We start from the raw sequence: 22,210 nt of genomic DNA on the forward strand, positions 1-22,210 counted from the left end.
GATATCAGTCAAGAGTCCGGCCACGCTGAGGCCGCGTCCCACATACAGCAACTAGAAGGATGTGCAGCTACGACATACAACTATCTACTAGGGCTTTGGGGGAACAAAATAAAAAATAAATAAAAATTAAAAAAAAAAAGTTACATAAATAGTTATTTAAATTACAAGGGTGCCAGAAATGTATACAACAGGGGAAGCCACCCAAGTCTGGGGAATCAAGAAAGACTTCCCTGAGAAAGTGACACTTAAACTGAGATTGAAAAGATGAGTGGGGAGTTGGCTTAGCAAAAATGGAGGGGAGCTCATTGACTGGCCCTCTGCCAATATTAAGGCTCACATAATTCCAAATAGCCACAATCAGATAATGATTTTTGTCAGCCAAATATCACTTCCACTTACAGACTAAATCATGCACAGGAAGTACGAGAATCATAATGTTCTGATACTAAAATGAATTGACACCAGTAGACTATAGGTAAAAAAAGAGAGACAGAGACAGAAAGAGAGAGACAGAGAGAAATTGCCAAGAAAATGGTACCTGCCACCTGTCTGTGCAATAGTCACTCATCAAAATCATTTTATGTCTGTTTTGACTCTTATGATGGTCTCGTGAGGTAAGGTCTCAGGAGGCATGATCCATCATTGTAGAGATGTGGAACTATGGCAAAACCAGATCCAAACCCGGATCCCCTGGCTCTCAGGGGAGAGTTTCTCCCAAACATGGGTCATGAGCCCTTCCTGAGCTGGAAGGAAACAGCCTCTAGTCCAGCTCACCCCTCTTATCCAGACTTTCCTGCTGTTTAGAGGAGCATGCAGTCAGGAATAGGGGTAAAGAAAGCTGCAGGGGCACTCAGGAGGGAAAATGGAAAGTTTGGGGATCTATGACTCTTAGACAATTTCACTTTTAGAAATCCTTTCAGTACACAGAATTAAACATTATTTGTTCCCTTTCCAATAACAGCTATGAAATTAACCTCAAATATATTACAGAGCTGGCGGGAAAAAAATGTGAAATAATTTCATTTTCTTATTGCAAGACTTTCTGCTACAAAAAAAAATACAATGAAAAATATCATACTATAGTTTGAATTTTTACCGGTCTATTTAATGGTAATCGAAAGACTAATGTTTATAAGTTCTAAAGTTTACACAGGAGAGATTTCCAAGCACATCTTATTTGAAACCGTATTTTCAAATATAAAGTTACCCCACGCAGAAACTATACCGCTTAACGCATTATAAATACCTTTGAAGCAACTGAAGAGCGTGCTGAGAAGATAAGATTTTCCCAAAAGCACTGTTCATAAATGCCTGTATTTGTACCTAAAATAAAATATGAATATTTAAATGATTTGGGGCATTAAGGAAGAAACGATTTCATTTAACAACAATTAACGATTTTCCTACGGAATCAAAATAGCCTTAAACACACCTACCATCTAAGCATTGAGAACGGCACTGGCCAGTATGGTGGCCACTGGGCACATGTGGCTACCGAGCCCTTGAAATGTCGCTACTTGGAAAGGAGATGCGTGTAAGTATAAAAAACACACTAGATTTCAAAGACTTAGTACAAAAAAAAAAAGGATGTAAAATTTATCATTGATTTTTATATTGATGACATGTTAAAATTAGATCTTGAATACATTGGGTTGAATCAAGTATATTATTAAAATTAATTTCACCTGCTTCTTTTAACTATTATTCATGTGGCTACTAGAAAATTAAAATTACTTATGTGGTTTGCATTTGCTGTTCATTATTTATTGGATATTACTGACCTAGAGAATTTATGAAAGCAGTGAATGTCCCTTACCAAGCACATTTCTTTGGGATTTAGAATTTCTAAGCATGTTGGTAGAACACTGTCATGACACTATAGACACCCAGGGTCAACAGGTGTCATTTTCCAATACTGCTGCTCTCAGAAGCCTCTTTGCCAGTGCTAAGGACGAACGGGAAGCAGAAAATGTCTTCTGAGATTCCCACCATCCCTAGCAGTGAACTCCAAACTCCTGGTACCCAACTGATGGAACTCTCAGTTTGAAGCACTCTTTGCAAATTACTTTCACTTACAGATTATATTGGTATGGTCTACTAATATATACCACACCCATCAATCAACACTGGAAAAGGAAGGAAAGTTAAAACACTGATGCCTCTTTTTGAATATTAAAAAGTTAATATGGCCTCTAAATTTACTGAAAGCTAAAAATTTGCATCTAAGATCACAGTAAAGTCTTTAAAACATATAATCTTTATTAATAAATCATAAAACAGTTTAAGCATTAAGTTTAAAAAAAAAAAAAAGTTCCCATTGCCAAAAAGATATAACTCCCAAAGCATTTTGGAAGCAAACTCTACTCTGCCCAACTAGCCAAACACTAAAAGCAATAAATAAAATATATCTTAATATAAACAGTCTAATTTTCAAAAACTGAAAGGAAATCTACTCAAAAAGAAAAAGTGTTGTTGTTAGAATTTTAGGATCTTTCTTATTTATATTGCCCAGATTACATGTAATATACTTTTTAAAGTCTTTTTAAAAAAATAAATGAGAAAAAATATATAATTTTCCTCACCTTCATGGCAAGAATTTCAGACTCAGGAAGTAGACAGTGTGTATTCCTGTCCCTCCCCGTGTCTCCAGGACATTCTGCAGCAAAGAGGAAACCATTCCCCGAGGCTTAACCTGGGTTAACAGTAGTTTTCAGTAACAGAGTTACTGAGGTCATATAAGCCCAAAAAGTGAGAGGGAAATATGTTACAGTCTCATCTGACATAATTTTTAACTACCCTTCATCCCTCTGGTGTCCCTTAAGCAATGACACACAGGATGAGGGTCTCTTAAGCTGTAGAGAGAATGTGGCCATAAAGTGCAGAGCCAAGGACAGAGCGATCCATCTTCCTAATTTGTTCTCAAATCTTTTCACATTTAAAACAAAGACTAAGGATTACAAATGTTCTCTTAGACTGGAAAAATGACATTGGCTCCTTGGCACAACAAAAATCAAACACAAATTTTAATGTAGACTAAAAATAAACCCTAGCTACAATAGCCCTTTGGGCTTCTGGTTATTCACTGAATCTTTTATTGAATATACTCATTTTTAATTTTAAAAAAAAGGAAAATATTTTGTGGACTAGATAAAAAATTATTCACACTGGCAAATTTTTTTTTCTTGGTGAGGAAGATTAGCCTTGAGCTAACATCTGTTGCCAATCCTCCTCTTTTTGCTGAGGAAGACTGGCCTTGAGCTAACATCCGTGCCCATCTTCCTCTATTTTATATGGGATGCCGCCACAGCATGGCTTGATAAGCGGTGTGTAGGCCTGCACCCGGGATCCGAACCTGCAAACCCTGGGCCACCCAAGTGGAGCATGCGAACTTAACCACTAAGCCACAGGGCCAGCCCTACACACTGGCAAATATTTTTGATCAATTTGCAAGAGTAACTTATAATAAATAGTAAATATGTGAATTCCAGTACTATTCATCATATTTCAGCTTTACTAAGGTAAAAGTATGTATAACTACTTACCTCTAAACCGTTGATTTTTGCCATGAACTCTAAGAAATCTGTGTCAAATTCTGTCCTTCTTGGATCCAGAATGTCATATTGCTTTTTCTTAACCCCTTGATAGATATTTTTGAATTTTATTGCCATAATATCTATTCCCTCTATGGTAGAATTACTCAAGGCGGAATATGTTTGCACAATAGTTATCATTTCTGTAATCTTAAAGAAAAAAGTGTTATTTCATTTTAAAAATGAGAAATTAGCACCCTTCCCTAAAATAAGCTCTTCATGAAACAATGATTAAAAAAACAAACCAATAAACAGGCCCTAGAATCATTTACTTAAAACCAACCAGAAGAGAGAAAATGAAAGACAAATCTCTGTCCCAATCATTACTGCTCCTGGATGATTTAAGACAGATGATGTTTTGTCATATCCAGAGAGAGTTTACAATCTTTCTCAAAATTGGATCGCTTTGTCTTTCAAGAGGGGAAAAAAAAATTTTTGAGTAAAAGCCCTTGCAGATGTCAAAATAGCTTCATCCTTTTGTTCTTGAGAATTTTCTAAAAATCATTTCACTGGATCAATGGATTCAAAAGCTTTACCCCTCTTCTTGGCCCTCACTATTGGTCTGACAGGCGACACTAGCATAAATTCACATCACTTCTCCCTGGGTACCTGCATTCAGATAAAGGAAAGGCCCCAGAATCCTGAAGGATGACTGCAGTCACTTCCGACCCTTGAAGAGCCCTGGGAAACCCTCATAATGAACTTTATTTCAGAAATGGCTGCCTCTATCTCAGTGTACCAACACCACCTACTTCACCAAAAAAAAAAATCTTTCATGTCTACAGGATACTCAGTTCCTTAATCTTCATCAATGATTCCCTATTTTGATTCCTGCTTTAGAGAACAATGCCCAAAGCTCTCCCAGCCCGGCCCATTTGTCTAATGGCCAAAAGGAATAAACTCGTTTTCAGGGGAGTCCTCCAAACACAAGACACCATGGAGAGAACATTACTGGTCCTCCTAACACAGCCAGCAGAATTCGCATAAGATCCTGCACATGTCAACCCAGAATGAGCATGAGAGTAACTGTCACTCTTATGCCACTATTTCCGTACAGTTCCAAAAACCCACTGTCATCCTAGAAGCCACCCAAATCTGGAGGAAATATAGGCCACCTGGAATTTACCTGAAATTTACAGCATGCTATAAATAGTCTATACAAACATGAGAAATATCTGAGTTTCCTCCTAACACATACATTCCACTCACTTTAAAAAACAAAAAGAAACAAAGTTTAAAAAATAAAAATAACTATTCTAACCTGCTAAGACTCTGCCCTTTACCCCTTACCTTACCACCTGGCCCCCAATGGCCAGAAACTGGGATGAAATTCCTGTCACTAATAGGTTCTCTCTACTGTCCATGGGTGAATGAGTGGTCATCAAGAGGCAGAAATGGCAGTCAGTCTCATGCTTGGCCCTTCAAACTTAGCCAGCACATCCCTCACCCTCATGCCACATAGCAGCAATATAAAAGCCATGGTACTCAGCCATGACCTTGCTCTTGCTTGTTTGTCCTGATCTTGGCTTTTTCACCAGCTCGCTCTTTGTCAACTTTTGACCCCTCAGTATTGACAATCAATTTATAATCTCTTTTCCACTCACCAACCTCGGCATCTTTTCCAGTTCTCCACATGCTATGATTCCTTCCTCTCAGTGATGGGGTAGGGACTTTACTCATAGTCCCTACCCCATCAACTAGCTCCATTTCCTTAAATCTCCCCCCAGCAATACCAGCTTCTCATCCCTTCTCTTCTCTCCCACAAATGTTCAGGTTGAGAAGAAAACAAAACTAAACCAGAGCTCTGGGAATCACCAATATTCACCAAAATTTACATGGCAGGAAGAGGAAGAAGAAACAAAGGATATTATACACACTTGATTCTGGCTCTTTAGGACAAACTAACACTCAATGCACCATCAAGTCTCTACCTCCCGAAAAAAGGTGCATTTCAGGCACCCTAAGTTGACATACTAGCACCTTCCTCACTTGTTCCTTAAAGATCCCCAACATCTCTACCCACCTCTGAGGTCTTGGCTCTCTAACCCCAATCTCAGTCCTGTCTGTCCTTTGACTTGGCACTTGGCTATACTGACATTTGAATGTCAGCTTTTTCTAATAGGCTCTGACTTACCTTGCCCTTCTGACTCTCCTTTTCAACTATGTAAAAGTTCATGGGGGTGGCCCAACAGTGGTCCCTACTGTGCCCCACTCATTAGGGGAAGCCCATCCAGTCAGCTCAGTAATCACCTCTAGGGGATTATGCAAAATCCTGGCCACACTTCAGGGTAAGTTTTACAGCCCCATCTTTGAGAATCTGAACACCAATATCCACCATTACACCTGGGAGAGATGCCAGTCAGCCAAGAGATTCTTAGCCCAGGGGAGCTGGGATAATCTAGCAATCAGGATGCACTTCAAATAGGGCCTCTAGAGAGTGCAGCATTAGCTCTGGTTGCTGAGCTCTTGTGGCATGAAGTCGTATTCTTAAGACTAGAGGCAGGGCTTGTCCAGAGGTAGGGCAGGGGGAGTGGCTAATGCAGCTGGCCATTACCACCCACTCCCTCCAGCATGAGGAATGCTTCAGCTGCTACTTCACAGATATATGTCCATCATGTCCAGCATTAGACCTGCCGCCAAAGATCTTTACTGCCAACGGGCTAACTATTAAAGTCCAGCCCTGAAACTCTAGCAAATGTAAAACTGCATCGAGGCTGGAAAGGATCCTGGCTTTTGGAAAAAATAGGATAACCAGGACCCACCCCCAGGTTTACAGTCTAGTGGATTCAGAAACATTAAGCACATTTGTGGAACAGGTCCTGACCAATGAGGCCTACTTTTTAATTTAGCCCATGCCAATATCCTTCTGCCAGCCCTGGTGGTCTAGTGGTTTCGATTCGATGTTCTCACCTCCATGACCTGGGATCATTTGCCAGTCAGGGTACCATATCACCAGTCTGTTGATTGTCATGCTGTGGAGACTGCCTGTTGCTGTGATGCTGAAAGCTATACCTCCGGTGTTTCAAATACCAGCAGGGTCCCCCATGGTGGACAGGTTTCAGCAGAGCTGGCAGACTAAGACAGACTAGGAAGAAGGACCTAGCCACTCACTTTCAAAAAAATTGGCCGTGAATAGCAGCAGAGCATTGTTTGATATAGTGCCAAAAGATGAGAGGATGGTGCAAAAAGGTGGGGCAGGGGTTCTGCTCTGCTGTACACAGGGTCGCTAGGAGTCAGAATCCACTCCACAGGCACTAATGACAACAACAAATATCTTTCTATTTGGACATTTGCCCCCAAGAAATCCCTACTGCCCACAAAACAGCCTCATACAACAGTTTCCTAGATATGGTACCAAAAGCACAAGCAACAAAAGAAAAACTTGATAAATTGGACTTTATAAAAATTAAAAACTATCATGCTTCAAAGAACACCACCAAGAAAGTGAAAAGATAACCCACAGAATGGGAGAAAATATTTGCAAATCCTATCTAATAAGAAACTTATACCCCAAATATGTAAAGAACTCATAACTCAACAATAAAAATACAAATAACTACTGGGAATCTATCCAATGAACCTGAAATCAACAATCCAAAGAGGCTTATGCACCCCTATGTTCATTGCAGCTTTATTCACTATAGCCAAGAAGTGGAAGCAACCTAAGTGCCCCTCGACTGACGACTGGATAAAGAAAATGTGGTATATATATACAATGGAATACTACTCAGCCATAAAAAAAGACAAAATTGTCCCATTTGCAACAACATGGATGGGCCTGGAGGGTATTATGTTAAGTGAAGTAAGCCAGAAAGAGAAACACAAACACTGTATGATCTCACTCATATGTGGAATATAAACCAACACATGGACAGAGAAAACTGTATTGTGGTTACCAGGGGCCATGAGGGTGGGGGGTGGGCACAAGGGGTGAAGGGAGACATATATATGGTGATGGACAAACAAAAATGTACAACCCAAAATTTCACAATGTTAAAAACTATTAAAACATCAATAAAAAATACAAATAACTAAATTCAAAAGGATTTGAATAGAAATTTCTCCAAAGAAGAAATGTAAACGGACAATAAGCACTTGAAAAGATGTTCAACACCATTAGTCTTCAGAGAAATGCAAATCAAAACCATACTCTGATACCATTTCACCACCACTGGGATGGCTAAATTCAAAAAGATATAATAACAAGCATTGACAAGGATGTGGAGAAACTGGAACCCTCATACATTGCTTATGAGAATGCAAAATGATGCAACTACTTTAGAAAACAGTTTGGCAGTGACTATATGACCCAGCAATTCCACTCTTATGCATATACTCAAGAGAAATGACAACATATGTCCACACAAAAATGTGTACACATCATACATTGCTTATGAGAATGCAAAATGATGCAACTACTTTAGAAAACAGTTTGGCAGTGACTATATGACCCAGCAATTCCACTCTTATGCATATACTCAAGAGAAATGACAACATATGTCCACACAAAAATGTGTACACAAATGTTCATAGCAGCATTATGTATTCATAATAGTCAAAAAGTGGAAATAACCCAAATGTCCATCAACTAATGAATGGATAAATAAAATGTTGTATATCCATACAATGGAATAGTATTCAGCAGTAAAAAAGAATGCTACAACAAAGATGAACCTTGAAAACATTATGCTAAGTGAAAGAAGCCACTCACAAAAGTCCACATATTATATGATTCCATTTACATGAAATGTCCAGAATAGGCAAATCTATAGAAACAGAAAGTAGATGGTTGCTTAGGGCAGGGTAGAGGGGAAAATGAGGTATGACTGCTAACGAGCACAGGGTTTCTTTCAGCAGGAATGAAATGTTCTAAAATTAGATTGCGGTAATGGTTGCACAGTTTTGTGAATACATAGAAAATATTGACTTGTACACTTTAAATGGGTGAATTGTCTGGTATGTGAATTATATCTCAATCAAGCTGCTAAAGAAACAAACAAAAATAGCCCCACAGAAGTATGTACAAATGACCCACTCAGTCACACGTTCTCTTCATCACCCATACTTCCCTATTCTGGCTGGATCAGGAGGTTACACACAAACAATAGGCTTCTGGACATGTCTAGGAAATGCCCTTCAACCTGTGTAATGCCCCCACCAATTTCCAGCAAACAATGAGCAGGCTTCTAAATACTACCAGGACCTAGGGAGGGGCAAAATGGTGGAGGCATGGAGAGGGTGGTACCTAGATGATACCCTACAGACTGACTCCAAAAAACCTCTGGTATGGGCTGCTCTAGATCCCCTGAAAAAATATTACCCCTCTCCAGCTAGTCCTAATAAATGAATCAAAGGTACAGAAGTTTCTAACCCACGTCTTTCCCACAAAGACCGCACAATGTTCACGTATACACCATACACACCAGCCTAGAAAGAGAAGGTGTCCACACATCCAGATAGGACACAAGCACTGGGTTCTGCCAGGTGTTGCAGGTATTTCATTCCACACTTTTTCTCACACTTTCCCTAACAGAACAGTTAAGAGCAGAGGTTTTTAAGTTCAAGTTCCATAGGTGGAGGTAGAATTGAGGTCTTGAGAGAGGGGAAAGTTTGCAATAGCTTTTGTGTGACTGGCAGAAGACAGTAATGGCAAATGAAAAAATAAGTTATAATAAAATGCAGTGATTGGTGAGTAATATTGGACGAGTCATATCAATAGTGAGACAAGATCTGGAACAATAATTCTCAACGGCACTACACAAACTACAAAATAACCCCAGAAAGGTGTGGTTGAGGGTGGGTACTGTGCCTACATAATGCTCACCTTCTCCAATCTTTTGCAGAAAGCTTCAAATTTTCCAAATATATACATTTCTGAAAGCTCAAAAGATTTCTCCCCTGAGGATTCTAAAATTTGTTTCCTTGTTTTGTGAAAAGATGTCTGATATTCCTTGAATAGAAAAATGCAATCCTATGAGAGAATTAAAAGAAGAGCAAGGAAGGGTAGTGAGGCATTTGTTCAGGAGTCAAAAATTCTTTCCTCACGCAGAACTGACCACACCAGCCCCTCAACAGGGGCTGTTGCTATTAACATTAAAAATTCAAGTTCTCTGCCTATGTATTGAAAGGCCTGTGAAAATCAACATCGTTTTTTTAAAATTTACAACATATTTTCATCTTCTTCATTCTCGTTATTTTCCTTTAACTCTTACCCTTATCAAAGTATGACATATACTACTTATTTTCACATTTTCATGGCTAATTAGAATTCCCAGGGACCAGAAATTATCTATCAATTCTATCTATTATCAATTATATGTCTTATTCAGTTGGCATCTTTTAATCAGCATTCTTTAATACAGGTATATAAAACATTAAGACTGTGAAATACTAGTTTGTCATCCAACCATCATTTCTCCACAAGGAGATTATAAAGTCTTTAATGAGTGCATTGCTGAAATCCTAATATTTGACTATAGCTATACCAATGGCCAGTTCAACCAGGCTAGTGAACCTATAAGAAATAAAAAAGAGGACATTGTCACTAGGGTCCAGTAGGAACTCATATGTCAAGCTAACAGAAAACCAAACCAGCTTAAAAAATAATGCTAAACTTTTTCAAAGCCACCAACGGCCAAGCCTAATCTTTATCGTAATGTCATCTTCCTGGGTCTGACTCCCCAGTTCCAGCTCTCTCTTCACCATATAAGGACCCTTGGGCCCACTTGGATAATCCAGGATAGTCTCCCCATCCCAAGGTCAGCTGATTAGCAACCTCAACTCCATCTGCAACCTTAATTCCCCCTTGATATTTAACATAACATATTGACAGATTCCAGAGCTTAGGATGTGGACATCTTTGAGAAGCCATTAGTCTACCTACCTCAGCCAGGAAATCAGAATTTCTGTGAGTGAGACTCAAGAATCTATATTTTTAACAAGTTTCCCAGGTGATTCCTATAAACACTCAGTTTTGTGAATAACTGGTCTGATACCTACTTCTAACTATGACACTCTCCCTCCTCTATCACAATCTCCAAAACAACATCATCACTCTCCTCGAGGTCACTGATTATTTTTCACTTATTCAACAAAAGTTTATCAGTGCCTACCATGTGTTAGGAACTCCTTGAGATGCTAGGAATACAGATAAGACCCCTAGCCCCATGGAATATACCATCTGGTAGGAATTACTTTATATTACTCCCTCTTCACCAACCAATTCCTTTATGTCGGACAGACAAGGTCCTGAATAACAATTCTTCTCATTGCTTCCTCCAACTCATCTGAAAATTGTTCCTACAAATTGTATAATAAAAGTTTTCTGAAAAAAAATTTCAGATGTAATAGAAATCAGGTTAAACTAGAATTCAGAAAGCCAAGCTTCCATTTCTAATTCAGTCAGTAAATGGCAAGTGACTTCGAGGATATTAAAAGACATATGAGACTAAATTGCTAAATTCTATGTTAAGAGTTCTTGTTCCTGCCAATTGGCCAATTTTAGGGGAATGATTTCTGACTCTCACCCCCAAAATTAACCCTGGAGAAATTATAGAGGGAAACATGGAATCCAGCAAACAAAAGAAATGAGAAACTCCTAGGAGGGTGATGGATTGTTTTGAATCTGAGGATGGTGTAAGCAAGAGCGATTAAGAAAACGAAGAGAGGGCCGGCCCCATGGCTTAGTGGTTAAGTGCGCACGCTCCGCTGCTGGCGGCCTGGGTTCGGATCCCGGGCGCACACCGACGTACTGCTTGTCCAGCCATGCTGAGGCCGCGCCCCACGTACAGCAACTAGAAGGGTGTGCAACTATGACATACAACTATCTACTGGGGCTTTGGGGGAAAAATAAATAAATAAAATTATAAAAAAAAAAAAGAAAACGAAGAGAGAAAAGATAATATTATATGAATAAGGAGACATTACATAATAAGGCAAAGATTAGTAAGAGAATATTATCAACATTATGCCAATAAATTACAAATTTTAGACAAATTGAAGAAATTTCTCAAAAATATAAACCTACCAAAACTGACTCAAGAAGAAATAGAAAGAACAGTCAAATAACTAGTTTTTTTTTAATGAAGCAATAATATATTTGTAAAGCATATATATAAGGGATTAATATCCAGAATATATAAAGAACTCCTATAACTCAATAAAAATAGAACAAACAACCCAGTTCAAAAATGAGTAAAGGATTTAAATAGACATTTATCCAAAGAAGATATAAAAATGGTCAATAAGCACGTGAAAAGATGCTCAACAATCACTAGCCATTAGGGAAATGCAAATCAAAACACAATGAGATACCACTTCACATGCATTAGGATACCTATTATCAAAAAAAAAAAAAAAAAAGAAAAGAAAATAACAAGCATTGACAAGGATGTGGAGAAATTAGAACTCTCACGCATTGCTGGTGAGAATGTAAAATGGAACAGCCACTATGGAAAACAGTGCGGTGGTTCCTCAAAAAGTTAAACATAGGGTCTGGCCCCATGGCCTAGCAGCTAAGTTTGGCGTGCTCCACTTCAGCAGCCCGGGTTCAGTCCTCAGGCACAGACCTACACCACGCGTCGGCAGCCATGCTGTGGTGGTGACCCACATACAAAAGAGAGGAAGATTGGCACAGATGTTAGCTCAGGGCAAATCTTCCTCAGCAAAAGAAAAAGTTAAACATAGAATTACCATATGAGCCAGCAATTCCACTTTTAGGTATATACTCAAAAGAACTAAAAACAGAGACTCAAAAAGATCATTGCACAGCAATGTTCATAGCAGCATTATTCACAATAGTCGAAAGGTAGTAACAACCCAAGTGTCTACCAACAGATGAATGGATAAACAAAATGTGGTATATCTATACAATGGAATCCTTAGCCATAAGAAGGAATGAAATTCTGATACATGCTACAACATGCGTGAACCTTGAAAACACTATGCTAAGTGAAATAAGCCAGACACAAAAGGACAAATACTGTGTGACTCTACTTATATGAAGTACCTAGAATAGACAAATCCATGGAGACACAAGGTAGAACAGAGATTACCAGAGGATGGGGAGAGAGGGATAAGGAGTTATTGTTTAATGGATACAGATTTCAGATTGGGAAGATGAAAAATTTCTGGAAATGGATAGTGGTGATGGTTGCACAATTTTGTGAATGTATTTAACGCCACTGAACCATGCATCTAAAAATGGTTAAAATAGTAAATTTTATGTAATGTATATTTTACCACAATTTTAAATTTTTAATTATAAGAAAAGGACGTAATAATTTTAAAATCTTCCCACAGAAAACATCAAGCCAGGTGACTTATCAGAGGAGTTTTATCAGATTTTTTTTGTACAGTATTTTCAGTTTTATTCTTAAAATGCACACACAACAAAGACTGTCATTAAGTCATTTCACGTTTCTAGTTGCATTCAGCACTTGTTCTTGAGCATCTTTCTCTGCTTTTACCATCTTAACAAGTTCCTTACGTCATTTCAGGTAGTCCTTTTTGGTCCTGCCAGATACTGTTTCTGCTATTTTTTCCCCATCTTTCAGGTATATTTACTGGATACATTTTCAAAGCTTGTTCCAAAAGCTTCTGTTCTTCTGTTGTCCTGGAGGTGAAATCTATGCACAGACTTTCAAATTGTTCTGAAGGTGATGTATTGTTGGATTGAGGCTCTACTCCACGTAGCATGTCATCTTTTTGATGAGGGTCAAGTTTCTGGAGGCTCTTCTTTGCCAATAAAATCTTTGGCAGTTCTCTTGACTCCAGAAGAAGAATGTGTGTTCGTGTAATTGGCAATAACTTCCCATCTTCGTTCCAGCAAGGATGAGGCTCACAGCTCTAATTAGTAATTGTAGATCAGTTCTCTTCTGACCAATTTCCACCTTTTTCTCTGCATTCTTAGATGTTTGTCACATACAAGCCTCAACTTCCTCTTCCTCTTTTCTAATTTGCTCATTGATTTCTTCTACCAGTTTACCAAAGGGCCTTCCTACTTCTTTTGTAGAGGATGTATTTTATTTAAGGACTGGAAGCTTTTTCACTTCTCCCATCATTTTTACCTGCTCCATCTCATTATCAGAAAAGTGATTCCGGGTCTTCCAACGAATTTCAAAGTTTTGCCTTTCTCTTTTTTTATGGAGATATAATTGACATATAACATTATATTCGTTTCAGGTGTACAACATAATGATTTGATATTGCCTTTCCCTTTCAATGGCTTTTTTTCTGGATATCTTTTTCCTCTTTTGCCAACAACACTTGTTGTCTAACTTCCTCTTCTTTCTCCTTAGCTATCCAAGCAGCTTCTAATTCAGCTCATCTCTGGTTTTCTTTAGCCTCTTGCTCCTTCAGTTTTCCTTCTGCTTTAGCTTCCTTCTCTGCTTCTTTCTTGGCTTTTTCTTTTTCTTTGAATTTTTTTATCCTTGCATCACAGCTCTGTGCATTATCAACTGGTGTTCTTACTCAGTTCACTTAGCCTTTTATTCTTTTTCGCCCTTGTTGCTCTGTTCTGCTTTTCAATTTCTCTCCTCTCATCGTGACATTCTGCTTTTTTCCCTCTTCATTTAAACAAGAAAATTCTCTCCAAGGATAGAAATTACGCCAGAAGGAATAAAATGCCTCTACATCTTCAAATGATGAACTCATATCATCAAGTTTAGGAACTTTTTTTTTTTATTTGACTATCTAGAATTTCGTTCTAACACGGGGAAAAACGCCCCCCAAAAAATTGTCCTTTGCTTCACTTTTAGAAGGAACTGAGTTATCAAAAGCAAGATCTACACCGTTAAATTCTCCTTTTTACACTGGACAGGACATTTCATAAGCTTTAGTTGCACAAGTGAAGTAGTTATTATCTCCTTTTATCGGTTCACAGCTGCTCTCAGTGATGTTTTAAAACATTGCTTTATGAGTTGCTTTGGTCCGTCTCTGTGGAACTTTGTATCTTACATGGCCAAGTTCAAGAAACACACAATGATTCTGGTTCTTCCAGTCTTTGGGATCAAGTGTTTTCGGCACGAGAAACTATCCTAACTGCAAGTCTTCAACTTTTATTTCCTCTGACAACTTTTATTTCCTCTTTCTTATCCTCCAGTTCCAGAGGTCAGTGCATGGTAATGGCAGAGCTCAGGGCCAGCCCTGTGAGCACAGGGGTTCACGTCAGGGGTGGAGGGCACTGAGTGTCTTTCCTGGCTCTACCTCCCAGTCCCAGCCTCGTGTCTCGGCTCTACAAAGCCTAGGAATGAGCGCATGAAAACAGCCAACAACCACATCCTGATGGAGCCTTCCTCATGTCGTCATTTCGTTCAGACTCTCAAAAAATAGATCACTTAAATTTTCTACAAACTTTTCCAGAGAATAGAAAAGGGGGGAATACTTCCTTCCCCCTCCCCCCCACTCATTCTAAGACCCTAGTCTGACAAGGACAGTAAGAGAAAGGAAAATTACCGTCTATCTTCCTCATGAATATGGCTGCAAAAAATGTTAAACAAATTGTAGCAAACCGAATTTGAGTGTTCAAAAAAAGATAATTATACCATGACCAAGTTGAGTTTATCCTAAGGATACTAGGATAGTTTTATTTTAGAAAACCTAAAAATGTCATCCATCACATTAACACATGGAGGAGGAAAATCTTACAAGTATCTCAATAAATATGTGCAGAAAAAATTTATTTTAAATCCATTAGTAAATTTAAAAAATATCTCCTAGTACTAAAATGAAGAACAGGATTTCCTTAATCTAATCAAAGATATATTTAAAACATATGAAAGTATCAGACTTAATGGGGAAATGTTAGAAACATTCTCTTCCAAAAGAAAACCAAAATCTGGCGCCAACTATCACCACGTCCATCAAGGGTGTATGGTGGTCCTAGGCAATGCAAAAAGGCAAGAAAACTAAATTAACAGGGGCTGGGGTAAGAGGCGGGGGCCAGAGTATATGAAATAGGCACACAAGAGGTGTCTGATACAGGCAGTCAAGGAGAAGATGAGGATTAAATCATGCCCTAAAAGGGGCACTAAATGTAAAAGGAAGTAATAATTTTAATGAAGTTCTTTTTATATATACACGCTACTCTTTACAATGTTTTTTCAAAGTTAACACGTTTTGTGAATGAACAAAGGAAACAAAATTGGGCCAGATGGTGAAAGCTTTACTTTACGAAAATAGAAATACAATACAAACCTGAATTTTCTTTAGTACCACCGGTGTTTCCTGATCCCAAACGTGGTTAACTCCTCCATCAGTAATATATGCTTTACATGCTGTCACCATTTGATTTGTTACCTAAAATAAATGTAAGTACAAAATAACTATAGGCAAAGAGAGAAATAAAATTTATTTAAGTTTTTTAAGTCTCAAGCATAAAAATATGAGAAATAGTAAACTTATGGAATGAATTAATCACAGAATATAAAAAACAAAGAAATATACATTCCAGTCAAAACAAAGAAAACCCAAAGTCACATTTACCTACTGCATTTAAGTCAATGTCACTGGGGCCATAAATTTCAAAGTCAACTCTATTTTCCTCTTGTCTATTTCTCCTCTAATTAGGCCTTGATCCAGTCCAAGTGTGATTCTTCACCATCCTTCAACACGCAAACTAAATATAAAATTAACCACCTCTCACATCACCCAAAATAGTGAAAAAAAAAAAAAAAAACAAGATAGCTATTTAAATCGTCAGGAGGTTACATCAAGATAGCAGGCTGTCACACAGAAATTTTGGAGAATTCCTAAAATATGGAAAGCACACAGGATCAAATCTACAGAAAAAAAAAGAATAGAGAAAGCCAGAACCCAGTTCTGAAGAAGCGTACTGTGAAGGTGGAACATTTACAGGAAATTTTCAAGAGGGGAGACAATGTAAGGTGACCCTTGGTTGTGATCCTGCACATTGAATTTGGGGCAACTTGCACAGCAGGCAACAGTGACATAGACTGAAAGGACAAAGCCATGACTATGGACCACAGTCTTGGAGAGGTGTGGCTGTGCCCCAGGTAGCTACTGCACCCCAAGGGGACATATCAGAGAATCATCAGAGAATTCACATTCCCCTCCCAACAGTAAGTCACACCTATCCCCCACAGGAGACAGACTACAATAAACAGGATAGGAAAGCAAATTAGGAGACCCAAACACAAAGATGGGCAGACAACCAAGAGTCATCACACAACTGAAGAAAACAAACATGGTTATAGAGGCATTAAACTCAATAAAGAGGAAATACAGAAAAGATACAAGTAAAATCTTTTAAAATATTTTTTGTTAACTAAATTAATTCAGGAGAAATATATGAGAGGTTTTTACAACATGAAAAGAAAACAACTAGAGAGCTTGGAATTTGAAATTTTATTGTCAAAATAAAAGAATTCTATTGATGAACTGACTGACTATTGGACGTAAATGAAGAGCAAATAAGTGAGCTAAAAGGTCAAAGGACAAAGATGGAGCAAAAAAAAAAAGTTAGGAGAAATGGAAGTCAGATTCAAGGGGAGAGAATAAATTGAACAGGTGTGTAAGGAATAAACAAGGCAAAAGAGGAAAATTTCCCAGGAATGAAGAGTAATGAAAGTCTTTGGATTGAAACAACCAAGTGTGGGGGATCAGAATTGGTCATCCCAAAATGTGTCTCTTTGGTTAAGGACAAAAGACTCGGAAATAAACTTTGACCTTCCCCCTAACTGCCTAAAAGAAATTTAAGACAGAAGGCCTGTCCCCAGGACAAGCCATCACTGTAGATAATTCTGGGTATCAGTAGACTGTGAGGGTCCTTGCTAAGCCTATGCTTATCAAAGTCCTGTCTACCAAACATTTGCTTTTCCATTTCCATGTGAATTGCTTTCAACCCTTTGAAGTCCCAAATCACCACCCACAACATCCTCCTTTGTCTTTAGCTGAAGATGATATTTAAGGTGGTGGCTTTGGCCATTCTGGCGAGTTACTCAGTTTTCCTAAGTTTCTCCCATGTATACATGTTATTAAACTTTGTTTGGTTTTCTCCTGTTATTCTGTCTCATGTCAACTTAATTTGTAGCCCAGCCAGAAAGGACTCACAGTAGGTAGAGGAAAGTCTTCCTCTCCTTCAGTTTGGCGATGAGGATGGGATAAAAAATTCACTGGCTGGATGCTCTTCATTCCTGGACTACTGCAGCTGAGAGATCCTGGACTCCTGACAAGAGCCAGCAGGAGGTAAGAGTTCTTACCACGTCAGTCTCCCAGATCTCTGCCTGCCGGGTCCAATGGAAGCGAGAGCGGTGAGGTTTTCTTCCTTTTCTAAATTTAGATTAGCAGGAGAAAATATTGGTGAAGCTAGCTTCTTGGACTCAGAGATTCCGGGAAATTTGGTTTGAGTACTCATTGGTTTATTGATCTTTTTCCTCCCAGAGATGGTCACTACTTTTCCTTGTTCTTCTGTGTCATTTGTCATCAAAAGGAAAAACCATAGGGCAAGACAAAGGGATCACTATAAGCCTATTGTCTGGGCCGGTCCCGCAGTAAACTTTCCCATGGATTATGACGGTTTTTTTTTTCTTTTGTCTTGTTCTGTGTCTTGAGAGCTTGGCTTTGTGACCTCTTCGGTCTTCGCCACCCAGAGGATGCACATACTGGCATACATCTTGGCAGCCAGTCAAATAGACTGGGGTTCTGAGATGTACTCTCTTTGTCCAGCTGTGTCAGCTCTCAGGGGAGTTTGTCATATGGGGTCCCAACTGCTTTCATTAGGGGCTTTTGTCATTTCAACCTTGGTTGCTTGTTAGTGCACTCTGCCTGTGCAATGAAGGCCTTTGCCTTCTTAGACTATTTTTGGGAGTGAACTTTCTGGATCTTGTGAGGGCTGCACCTTTTTGCACTCTCTTTTGGGGACGCCTCTTGTGTCCATGGTTAAGCTGTAAAAGGCTTATTGGTTGGAGTCTCTGTTAAAATCCTACTCATCAATGTGGCCAGATGATGGATCATTTAAATTGGAAAAAAATAATTTGAGAGCTCTCGTCATAATTGTTTTATTGGTACCTATAAAAAGACTAAATTAAAAAGAAAATACAAAACAATAATGATTAGCCTAAAGACCCTGACTCAGGCTACAATTAAACTGAAAAAATGGAAAAGTATAAGTATTGATAAGATTATAAAGGTTAGAATGTTTGAGCTAATTTTATGTAAACAGGTTATATCAACTTTGTCTGAATGGGTTTTGAAAATGCACATTATGTCTGGCTGTGAATGCTTCCTCTATCCAAAATTATAAAACCAAGACCTATTGATAAAGTCCTAATGAAAACTGTGATTAGAGGTATAAGAGTTGATGGAATTAAGTGATTACATCTCTTTTGCATGATTGTATTATAAATTGTACTGTGGAGATAGACATTGTGTCTCACTGGGAACGTTTCCCCTGCTTGATTGTAAGACAGCATATAAATCTGCCCTTCAGACAATGTTAATTAAACATACTAAAGAGAAGTCAATAGGGTTGCCTGATCCCCCACACTAGCAAGTATAGAACAAGATTAATATAGAAAGAACCACATCACTTTGAAATTTTAGAAGTTCAAGGATAAAGAAAAAAATGCTAAAAGCTTCCTGGGAGAATAAAACAGCTTTCCTACAAAGGAAAAACAACCCTATTAGCATCAAATTTCTCATCAACAATACTGGATAGTAGACAAGAATATCTTCAAAGTACCAGGAGAAAATTATATTGAACTTAGAATCCCAGTCAAACTAATATTTGAGTGGTAGGACAAATTGAACTATCAGACATGCAGGAATTCAGGAAGTTTACCACACACGGACCTTGTTTGAAAGAATTACTCGAGAATTTTCTTCAGCAAAAGAAATAGTGAATCTAGGATGGAGGAAGATACAGAAATCACAAAACAGAGGTGATCAAAGAAACTAACAATACTTAGATTTTAGTCTGAATACTTGTCGATTCATAATGTTGAAAAAATATTAACAATAATATGGAACTAGAAATCTCAACATGGGATGTACACAGCAAGGAGAGAGACAGGAGACAGGGAAGAATCCTAAGGTTCTCGCCTCTTTTAGGACATAATGATTTAATCTATCCTTTGATTTAAAAAAAAAAACTTGAAATATGCCTGTTACTTTGTGTATTTATGTTCTGCTTGAGTCATTTACAAAGAAATTCTATTTATGTGTTTCTTGGATGATTTTCCAGATTATTTAAAATAATAACCATACAGCACTACACAGGAAGATTTTACACAAAGCACAGTGCTGTTGGGAGTAGCTAAAGAAGCATTGTTAATAGTGGACACAATTCTTAGCTCTTAAGCAAAACTATTTGGAATGAATAAATTAGAAAACCACTAGCTACATTTAAACAAAAAGGCTGAGGGCCTAACTCTAGCAAGGATAAAGGCATCCCTTTCAATCAGGTATCATTTCAACCAAACATATTATTGCTCTCAACTCATTATACTACCTTTATTTACAGGTCTGTGGAAGGTATTAGGTACAACTGACTCCAGTCAACACCTTTCTTTTCTCGTCCACTAGAAGCACTAAAATCCAGAACTCAGAGAGGCGCCCACACTTCCCATTTCCCCTCTCTGACTCAGAGGGAAAACACTGTCAACTTTTTCACATGGTCACATGTGTGATTTCTTCCCTTGGAAACTCACCTTGATAAACAATGAGGTCATTCTCTCTGAGGTATTATAATATCTTGACACACCGTGAATCATCCTGATGGCATTAATCAAATTTTGTATTCCATGTGCCATGGAAACCTAAAATTTAAATATATTAAATGAATTCCATCATGTGTTTATAGTTTCAATAGCAAATATCCTACGGCTTATTCAAAACTCTAAATATATATAAAATTGTATAACATTTTAATCTTAAAGTCAAATTTTACTAAGTGCAACATGGTATCCTAGATTGGATCCTGGAACAGAAAAAAGGATTAGTTTTGACAAATGTATCAAGGCAACGCAAGATATTAAAAGGGGAAACTGGGTGAAGAGAATTCTGTGCTACCATTGCAATTTTTCTGTATACATCCAAACTTAAAAGTTTGTTTGAAAATAAAATTTTAGAGGTGAAAGTCATTTTAAAGACTACTAGTTGAAGCTGCTCTTTTTAAAGATAAAGAAACTGATACCTTCAGATGTAAAGTGACTTACTTATGGTCAGAAAGCTGGTTAAAAGCAAAGATCAGACTAGAACTCATTTTCACCTAATTCAATTCAGCAAACCTACTAAGCGCCTTTAGGTTCTGAGGATACTGGGAGAAATGCAAATATAAGGAATCTATTCCGGAGGAGGTTACAGCAGACCGGAAGGGACACACACAAACAAGTGAAACAAATAGAACAGTGCAGAGCAAAGCAGAACAAGAGCAACTGGGATACAAAAGAATCGCTAATATATACTGAATGCTCATTATGTGCCAGGCACTAGGTAAGCACTTCACACATCATCTTAATATATGCTGACAGCAAATATTTAAGGTATTTTCATTTCATCAGATCTAAAACATCACTGATTATAAGATTGCATAGTTCTTTTGTGCGTGTGTGTGAGGAGATCAGCCCTGTGCTAACGTCTGCCAATCCTCCTCTTTGTTTTTTTTGCTGAGGAAGACTGGCCCTGGGCTAACATCGTGCCCATCTTCCTCCACTTTATATGGGACGCCTCCACAGCACGGCCTGCCAAGCAGTGCGTTGGTGCTCACCCGGGATTCGAACCGGAGAACCCCGGGCCACCACAGCAGAGTGTGCACACCTAACCGCTTGCGCCACTGGGCCAGCCCAAGATTGCACAGTTCTTTATGTGCTACTGAGAAAGGGAAAAAAATGCCCAAGATGGGGAGTCTAACTCCCACAGAAAACTAAGCCCCCAACGGGCTACACCCCTTCTGTGAAGACAAGCATGAAATAAACAAGCCATGGAGAAAAGATAGAACACAACTTCCATGTCCCAATTCTGCTCCTTGGGGAGGAGGGGAAATAAACTCCACTGAGAATGTGTACCACAAGCTGGTACTCACTCACTGCAGTCTGAATTCACACCAATGGTACCAAAAACAAACAAAACAAACACTATCCCTCAAGGAGAGAACTAATAATTTAAAATGGTGTCAAGTCACATCCACAATGATTCATAAAACTCAACGGACTGTAAGGTGTGCTCTGAGTACAGAGATGTTAAAATGTGTGTCTTAGAATCTATAAAATAAAGTATTATGATGATTCTCATTTTTCAAATGAGAAAATAGAGAGATAGGGACGTTAAGTGCCTTGTCCAAGGTCCCACAGCTGTAACATAACCATAGTTATGGGCCTGAGATTTTGAGAACCTGCTTTTAACCAGGATGTAAATCACAATGGAAGGACAGATAAGGTCAGTGGCATTCCTGCCCTCAAGGAGCTAGGACAATATAAAACGTATAAAGAGATTTTTTTAATGGTGATGGATTAAATAAAACAGGGAAGAACAACTACTGATTTGTGTACCATATGTCCTAGGTATGAGGTGTAACTATGACATAATTAAATCAATTGTATGTGGCTTATGGAAATTGACATCATTACTTTGTAGTTAACCTTGCATGTCAATTCATATTATAT

The 22,210-nt window shown here is 38.3% G+C and overlaps 1 protein-coding gene and 1 pseudogene across 2 annotated transcripts in view; both read right to left on the bottom strand.

Annotated features, from left to right (window-relative positions):
* DNAH8 (dynein axonemal heavy chain 8) overlaps positions 1-22,210 on the bottom strand; it is a 295,649-nt gene that overhangs the window by 254,726 nt on the left and 18,713 nt on the right. For both annotated transcript variants that reach the window (XM_058554442.1, XM_058554441.1), the window contains exons 7-11: positions 20,258-20,365; positions 15,786-15,887; positions 9,415-9,561; positions 3,543-3,740; positions 1,247-1,323 (exon numbers count right to left, since the gene is read on the bottom strand). In XM_058554442.1, the coding sequence (XP_058410425.1) occupies positions 1,247-1,323; positions 3,543-3,740; positions 9,415-9,561; positions 15,786-15,887; positions 20,258-20,365 (632 nt within the window). The remainder of the gene's footprint in view (positions 1-1,246; positions 1,324-3,542; positions 3,741-9,414; positions 9,562-15,785; positions 15,888-20,257; positions 20,366-22,210) is intronic.
* Positions 12,998-15,452, bottom strand: LOC131414210 (dnaJ homolog subfamily C member 2-like; annotated as a pseudogene).

This window comes from Diceros bicornis, chromosome 14 (assembly GCF_020826845.1).
Source record: "Diceros bicornis minor isolate mBicDic1 chromosome 14, mDicBic1.mat.cur, whole genome shotgun sequence".
Classification (NCBI taxonomy): Eukaryota; Metazoa; Chordata; class Mammalia; order Perissodactyla; family Rhinocerotidae; genus Diceros; species Diceros bicornis.